Raw genomic sequence first — 8,784 nt, forward strand, 5'->3', positions numbered from 1 at the left:
CATCCTGAGGCAAAGAGTTAAACAACTGGTCACACAAACCTGCACAACTCACGCCAATATCACATGGAATAGCAATATGTGAAGCACACCACACTTGCTTAGCTAAATCACATAAAACAAGAGCATGTAACACATCTTCCTCATATAAGGAACACACAGGACAAATAGGGTCAATATCCACTCTTCTAAAAATAAGATTGGTGGTAGTGGGCATAGTATTTGTAATAGCACGCCAAAGAGATATTTTCCACCCAAAGTAGTTAATATAATTAGCTTCAAACTGTTTTTTTCATGGTTTTAATAAAATATTTGGTAAATAAATATATAACATTATTTTGTATTATAACTTTGATATTTATTTACAAGATAGAGTAAAAAGAAGATAATAGACAATGCAATGAATATCAATTGATGAATTTGAATGTAAAGAATCTTTGCATTGCAAAAAATAAAGACAATATACTTAATGAAATTATTTAACTTATTTAATTATTTAATTTAATTTATTGACAATGAATGATTTTTTCAAATAAAGGCATTGTAGACACATAATTCTAAATTAAAGAATTACATATGCATCATTTTTTTTTGTTCTCGTAGCTAATAATTTATTTAATTTAATAAGAGTAAAATAGGGTGTGAACTTAATTATGTCAAATTTGAGTGGGATGAGATCGAACCTAAAACATTTCTCATTGAAATCAATGAGTAAATTAATAATTAAGGATAAATTTGGAATGTCAAGGAGAAATAAAAATCTAAACAATCCGAACCATCCATTTGATTTAATAATTTGACCGCCATTTTTCTTCCCATTACCGGCCTAATTAACTTTTTTTTTAGCTCTTATTAGTATAGTAGAAATGTAATATTTTTACTTTTTGATGTAAAAGTTACATTTTTCCTTATAAGTAATGTTGCCAGGTGTTTGTTACTTATAATGGAAAATGTAATACTTTTCTATCAAAATGTAAAAATATTACATTTTCTTATAAGTAATAAACATTTTATTCTTTATTAGTATTATATTTTGCATTATAAGTATTACATTTTACCTTGACCCAATCCGTCTCACCAATAAAGTTTGTGAAATTGTTTCACATAAGTTTTTGACAAAAGATTTTGATTATGAACATTCTACAATCAATTTCGGAAAATTTCGTGGAAATGGGAGAGCAAAACCTTCCATGACTTACTTTGTCCAAGGATAAAGACACCTGGCCATAACTTCTTCATTCAAATTTGGACGAACAAAAGGGTCATGGTCAATCACTACCATGGCCATATGAATTTCTTTCTTATTTTTTTATTTTGTTAATAATTTGTTTAATTTTTAAAACTATTACACATAAGACATCATATGGTGTAAGAGCAAGTGAAAGAAATTTATGTTACAAAAATATTACATTTTCATATTGACCCGATCCGTTTAATTGTAAGACGATCTCACACAAGTATTTGGCTTAGTAAAATTATATTTGCTGTTTTGTTAGAAGGACATAGAGGAGAGTGGAGAGTAAAATTTTGCAAAACACATAATACTCTTTATAATACAAAAAATACACACCTGCAACATTGTAAAACTAATAAAATTTTTAGTCTAAGACTATTCATAAGAAAACCGCGTAGCTGGAAAGAAGGCAGAGTTGGTCAATAAAGGGATGAAAGTCATTAAGAAATGCTATTTTTTCTTCTAAAAATTACTGAGAAAATAATAATGTCCCTTTTTTGAAAGTGACACCCGCTATCGTGTCATAAGAAATTTATTTTATAACTCTTTGATTTACTAGAAATTCTGTAACCATTACTACTTGATTTTGTGTGTGTTATGATTGATCGGAAGTCCGCAAAGAATTATAAGTAGGTAATAAATCTATGTTGCCCATAACTCATATGGAGAGTCGAACTTGGAATACTGTAATTTTTTTTTTTTTGAAAGGTAGAATACTGTAATTATTAAATTAACTGTTCGACTAACTTCTTAGGGTTATACAAGAAGGCTAAATTTGTTTTGTATGCCATCACTATCAAACCAAAAATCTTTGTGCTGCTAGCCCTATTTAAATCGTTACAACAAATAAAATAAAATAAACTGGAGAGTATCGATCCATGCTATCTAAAATGAAGAAACCTCTTACTACATTTCTGTTTCTTTTGTTTCTTCACATCTTAGCCTGCAATGCTAAACCACAGGTTTATGTGGTGTACCTTGGAGGGCACAGTGGAGGAAAAACTGCGAAAGAGATTGAAGGCCAACATCGCACATATATTCATCATGTAAAGCGCTCCAAAGAAGAAGCTTCAGCTTCCCTGGTGCACAGCTACAAGAATGTCATCAATGGCTTCTCCGCTTTACTCACCTCAGAGGAAGCAACCACCCTAGCCGGTAACTTACATTTATTTACTTAGTTTGCTCTTAAGGCCAATTTGGAAAGTAGGAAAATGTTTTATAGAAAATGACTTACTTTTTAGAAAACATTTTATTTTCCCGTGATTGGCTGCACAGTAGAAAACTGTCTTTTTGTGCATGTTTGGTTCATTTTCTAGAAAATGAGTAGAATGGTATAATTAAACATTTTAAATATTTTATTAGAATATAAAATATTTATAATAATATTTATCAAAAAAATTTTTGAAAATAAAATTGAACACTGGTTTTCACCAGGCTAGAAATCTGATTCTGAGTGTGACGGAAATGACTAGATTTCTCCCGTCAACTGAAAATGTTTTCCATTAACTAGATTTTGTAATTGCATCTAATCACTGAAAACCTGAAAAATTTCTGGATTTTCAAACACAGCTTTAATGCTAAATATATACTTCTGTGTGGCTTTGGATTGAACTTCACCACTACAACGATGTATACTTTTTGATGTTGTATAAGATATTCTCAATTCTTATCTATACTGTACTTCAAAAGTATACATCGTTATACTGTAGCTATTATCAATGCCAAAGATCTTGTGGTCAAGTGACATGAAGTGACTATCCAAAATGGGAGGTCATGGGTTCAAGCCTGCGATATCAACTCGATGAACAAAAAAGCAAATTTTCATATATATACCTGATAGCTAATAATGGGTACATACTATCATATTGATTATAATTTATACAATACACATATGGCGTTTGATTAAGCTAGGTGTTTTGGGTTTATAGATATGGATGGCGTGATGTCAGTGTTTCCCAGCAAGTCATTAGAGCTTCAAACAACAAGATCATGGGATTTCATAAAAATGTATGAAGGAAATGGAAATCCTACTACTTCAGGGGAGGAGTTGCTGCCCAAAGCCGGAGGTGGAAAGGATGTCATTGTAGGAGTGATTGACACTGGTAAATAATTAATTATTTGACCAGGCTTACCTTAAGAATAGGATTCTTTTTCTCTTAAATACTGTTTTAATTACTCGGCCAGTGAATTAAGATTGTGCGGGCAATTGAGAATAATATTATTGTGTATGTAGGTATATGGCCAGAGTCTCAAAGTTTCAATGATGAAGGGATGAAACCTGTTCCCAAGTCATGGAAAGGGACATGCCAAGAAGGACTTCATTTCACCTCATCGCACTGCAATAGGTCACTACTATTGCACTCAAATACCTTCATCATAACACCTACTTCGTTTTCAATTAATTCGCCCTCTCGCAAAATATCCATTAGAAATATTGAGTTGACTTAAAAGGATTTTTGGCCAGAAATCTGAAGGGCCAAATTTAGTACCTTATCTCTAAAAATGTAGTGGTATAAGGAAATAAATTAAAGTTGTGCCTGTGCTATTAGATAATTTTTTAACATATTAATAAGCATTAGAACCAGCAGTTTTTAGCTCGTGCATAATGTCTAACAGCGCATAGCCTCAATTTTAGAGGGTTCAATAAAAAAAAAAAAACTACAATTAAGCTCCTCTTTCTATCTTGTCTAAAAGACTAAAACTCATCAGTTTTATTCGACAAATCACACACCACCATTGAAGAGGGTAAGATTCTTCCTTCCTCCTTAATTTTACAACTTTTGGTAGGATCGTCTCATTTATTTATAAGAACGGGACCATAAAAATCCAAAAGACAACATGAGAACCAGGTCATGAATTTGAGTGTGAATAAGAAAAATTGAGGGAAAGTCAGGCTAGTAACTTTTGGCGTAGTGGTGTGCTTGGTCCTAATAAGGGTTAAAACTTAAAACTAACACTTATTGACTTGACTATTAAAAAAATATAATTGTATTTTCATAACTTAATTATAATTTTTGACGTAATAATAAATAATTGAAGTTGTTTTTGTACAGAAAAATAATTGGAGCTCGATATCACGTAAAAGGTTATGAGGCATCCTGGGGTCCTGTGAACCACACATTTGACTTTCGTTCAGCCAGAGACATAAGCGGCCATGGAACTCACACAGCATCCACCGTCGCCGGTCGGAAAGTTGCCAACGCATCTGCGCTGGGCGGCTTCGCCAACGGCGTCGCCACCGGCGGGGCACCACTAACGCGGCTGGCCATCTACAAAGCGTGTTGGCAAGTTCCTTTCGATGATATCAAAGCAACTTTCTGCCAAGACGACGACGTGTTGGCGGCATTTGATCACGCCGTCGCCGATGGGGTTCAGGTGATTAGCGTATCCCTCGGTTTATTCCCTCAAGATAATTACTTCACACAGGATGGCGTCTCGCTTGGAGCATTGCATGCGATGAAGAGGAACATTGCAGTGGTGGGTAGCGCTGGAAATTATAGGGAACCGTATAGTGTTACAAATGTTGCTCCTTGGATCTTCACAGTTGGCGCAAGTAGCATTGATCGAGTGTTTTCAGCTCCTGTTTTGTTGGGAAACAACATGCTAGTTAAGGTCAGAAAAATAAACCTGTCCTGCTATTGCTTTGCATATATATATATAGACTATCTAATCTGTGTGCATTCGTATGGTAGATTGTATGCATTCATGTTAGTTCTTACTTTTTCACCTAATAGGTGGTTCTCATTTGAGAGAATTGGGACCAAATTAAAATCACTCATAGGTCACGAGTTGAAAATATTAGAACTAATCCATCTAGATCAGTGATTGAAAATTAAAATAAAATAAAGAGACATTTTTGTAATTATAATTGTACATTTCGCAGTTTTCAAATCCACAATTAACTATCTGCGATTACAGAATTTGACACTACAAGATCAACAATCGTAATTATAGAAGTAATTAAAGAAATGTCACCACGATTGAAAATAATATTGCAAAATGTTCTTAGATACATAATTAATTAGTTGAATCCAAGTATTACAACATGTAGAATAGGTAGTTTGCAGTTCTCATGAGAGAAGTGACTCTTATGAAATCTGTCCATATATTATATATATATATATATGATTGATGTTTACTTCATTTAAAAACAACTGCAGGGAGAAAGCATAACTGAAATTAAGAAACAAGAGACACTTCCGGTTGTGTTTGCAGGAGATGTAGAGATCCCTGGATCGACAACTATTCCCGGGTTCGATTTCATTTCCTGTCTTGATTTTGTACTGTGTGGAATCTGGATCCTGTCTTTAATTTTTTTTTTTCTAAATCAAATAGCATTATTTTTCCAGATTTTGTCGGCAGGACACACTTTCACCGGAGAAAGTGAAAGGGAAAGTAGTGTTTTGTCTAGCCGGAGGTTTATTCCAGACATTAGAAGTGCAAAGAGCCGGCGGCGCAGCTGTCATAGTAGGGAATATTGGAAGTGAGATACCAGTTGAGAGTTTTCTCATTCCAGCTACAAACATCTTTAATCCTTCTGGCACAGATGCAATTCTGAAATACATTTTGACCAACAAGAATCCAGTTGCCACTCTCATTCCTGGAAAAACAATTTTTGGTGCTAAACCATCACCAGCCATGGCTCCTTTTACCTCATTAGGTCCAAGTTTCCCGGAGCCTAACATCCTCAAGGTAAATTGTAATTAAAGTAGAGATTCATATATATATACACTGAATTATATTATAAATTGCTAAAACAAATTTTCTGTTTCCATGTTACATTGTAGCCTGATATTACAGCTCCAGGGCTTAATATTTTAGCAGCATGGAGTGAGGCATCCTCTCCTTTAGAACTACCTGAAGATCATCGAAGTGTTAAGTATAACATCGTATCAGGAACATCCATGTCGTGCCCTCATGTCTCTGCTGTCGTTGCGCTTCTTAAAGCCATACATCCTGACTGGAGTGGTGCAGCCATAAAATCTGCTATTATGACAACTGGTATATATAATGTATAGTAGTGTTAGTATCAAGCGCTTAATTACCACGCCTTCACCCAACAATTCCTCATCTCAGCACCTGCCAATTTTACCTGCACCAGGATTGGGCTTTGTACTTGCCACAATGCCAAAAGTTATAGCTGATAACGAATGCACAACTTTATTTCTTTATAGACTGTCTTCACATTTTTGAGATGTAGGGTGCTGGACTTGACCCAAATAAATCCTTCTCTAGCCACCAATTAGATGAATTTGGCCCTTAAGTAGCTTAAATTAAAGCTAATTAAGCCACATACTGCAATAATATCTGCACTAAAACTTCATTATTTGATATTTTCCTTTTCCTATTTCAGCTACAACTAAGAATGTGAAAGGAGAAGCAATAAAGGATGCATATGGAGAAGTTGCAGGTCCCTTCCATTATGGGGCAGGCCATATTCAGCCATCAAAAGCAGCCGATCCCGGGCTCGTATACGATTCAACATACACGGACTATCTTCTCTTTGTTTGCTCCAGTATCGGCACTACACTAGACCCCTCTTTCAAATGCCCCAAGAAAGCTTCATCTCCAAGTAATCTCAACTATCCATCCCTGGCAATAGCTGGGCTCAAAGGGTCAATGGTGGTGAAAAGAACAGTCACAAATGTGGGCTCAGCAAACGCTACTTATTCTGTGGAGGTGAAAGCCCCAACTGGATACTCTGTTAAAATTTCTCCAACAGAGTTGAAGTTTATGGAGGTTGGAGAAAAGCAGAGTTTCTTTGTAAGTGTTAAGGCTGAAAGTGTTAAGAAGTTGGCTGGGGAGTTTGAATTTGGTTGGTATAAATGGAGCGATGGGATTCACATGGTTAAAAGTCCAATTGTTGTTTCATCAGCATAGCTTTCGACTTTTGGCTTTCAACTTAGGAGATTCCCAGTGAAAAACTGAAATTATTATCAAAATAAATTGTCATTTGCATGTAATGTAGCCGGTGAAAGCTGGTCAAATGGATGAAAAGTTTTCATTTCTTCATGGTAATGTAACATAATTTAGTATTTATATTGTGTACCAAAATATTTATAAGCGCACAAATAATGATTGTTATCCTTAAATTATGTATGTTCATGTGTTGAGAGTTGATGAAGTAGTTTTTGGGTGAGTAAGTGGATGTGTAAGAGAGTATCATTACACCGAATATTGTTCTCATAAGGATTGACGATAGGAGTAGAGTTTTAGGATTTCAAGCACAAGATACTAATGTTCCTCGGGTCATTTAGCCAAAGTATATGGTTGATTTGGATACATACATAATATCAAACAACACACTTGAATGAATACAAATGATAATAAGAAAGTGAAGGTAGATGATGGACAATAGGGATAAATCTCCCAATCTACTTTGATCGGGCCTAATTTCCCGGTCTTGAGTACCTACCGGGCTATATTCGTATTTTCCCCTTCGCTTACCGTGCCGGCCGATATTGACCAGTTCGGGCGAGGTACCGACCTTCTCTGGTCGGTGGCATTGGAGGCACTTAGGACCTCTCACCAAGGCCTTAGCGGCTGAATGGCCTGGCCTTCATATGAGTGCTCGGCTTAGGGGTTGCGCGTTGTCCGGGGATTCACATTTGGCCTTTATTCGTAGGACCGCTTCGTAGGCCAGTGCATGCATGCCATGCGTACGTCATGCCGCTGAACCGGCACCTGTCCCCTGTGCCACCTATAAATAGCGCATTAAATACGTACGGTGGAAAGGACTGGGGGTTGTTTCTTTATATAATAATCAAAGAGGCCAAGAAACTCGGACCCATTGCCATGTTGACCGGACCCTATTAGGGTATTCTACACTGTACCCAACCTTGATCATTAATACAGAGTATTCATTTTATATACGGTATTTTACTCTATAACAATCAAACTCAGCAAGTTAAAGTCTTCTTAATAAATTATCATTCTAAATAAATTAAACCAAATGAAACTACAAGTAGAAAACAATGACAGGAAATATAATAAAATCACCACGAAACGCAACAGCAACTAACAAGAAATTAAAGACTATCGTCGTCGAAGGGAAGAGTTTGGGCTCGAGGCCGCATGACCTTGGCCAAAATTGCTAACGCCCCCAGGGGCGATACAAGGTCCGACCTTGCCTATTGCCGAATGGAAGAATCTTTTGGCTTGATGTTGCATTGACCTTGGCCAAAATGGATAGCCTTAACTCCAAAACAAAAAAACAAAAAAAAAAAAACACACAAAAAAACAAAAGAACAAAACAAAACAAAACGAAACTAACATTATGCAAGCAAAACTCTAAGCGACCCTGCATCGCCCGGGCGGAGAGGACTCAGATCGCAAATTAAATAGCAAGACTAGTCATGTAAGCTGAAAAGGTGTTGGAATAAGCAAAGTATTTCCATTCAAATTGACTCGGACGCCCCAAGGGGCCCATGTCACGAACCGTGTCTTAGGGCGGCATAAGGTGATACCCCGAATTCTCAAGATATTGGATCAGGCACGCTTAGTCTCTCTCGTTGTCGACTTCTTGCAATTTGGAGAGTAAAGGGAGGGGGGGG

At 36.0% G+C, this 8,784-nt stretch overlaps 1 protein-coding gene across 1 annotated transcript; it reads left to right on the forward strand.

The window, feature by feature from the left end:
- Positions 1-2,093: 2,093 nt before the first annotated feature.
- Positions 2,094-7,330, forward strand: LOC116033520 (subtilisin-like protease SBT5.6). Its single transcript, XM_031276265.1, has 8 exons — positions 2,094-2,386; positions 3,160-3,333; positions 3,465-3,576; positions 4,285-4,843; positions 5,392-5,483; positions 5,581-5,923; positions 6,019-6,232; positions 6,585-7,330. The coding sequence occupies exons 1-8, from the start codon at positions 2,110-2,112 to the stop codon at positions 7,109-7,111; spliced, it is 2,298 nt and encodes a 765-aa protein (XP_031132125.1). The 5' UTR covers positions 2,094-2,109; the 3' UTR covers positions 7,112-7,330.
- The last annotated feature ends 1,454 nt before the right edge of the window (positions 7,331-8,784 follow it).

This window comes from Ipomoea triloba, chromosome 10 (genome assembly GCF_003576645.1).
Source record: "Ipomoea triloba cultivar NCNSP0323 chromosome 10, ASM357664v1".
In the NCBI taxonomy this organism is placed as follows: domain Eukaryota; kingdom Viridiplantae; phylum Streptophyta; class Magnoliopsida; order Solanales; family Convolvulaceae; genus Ipomoea; species Ipomoea triloba.

Bases quoted from the DNA above. Each gene is read 5' to 3' on its own strand.
- LOC116033520 (XM_031276265.1), top strand. From the start codon at position 2,110: ATGCTATCTAAAATGAAGAAACCTCTTACTACATTTCTGTTTCTTTTG. The intron at 5,924-6,018 runs GTAAATTGTAAT...GTTACATTGTAG, and splicing joins CGGAGCCTAACATCCTCAAG to CCTGATATTACAGCTCCAGG. The intron at 6,233-6,584 runs GTATATATAATG...TTCCTATTTCAG, and splicing joins ATCTGCTATTATGACAACTG to CTACAACTAAGAATGTGAAA.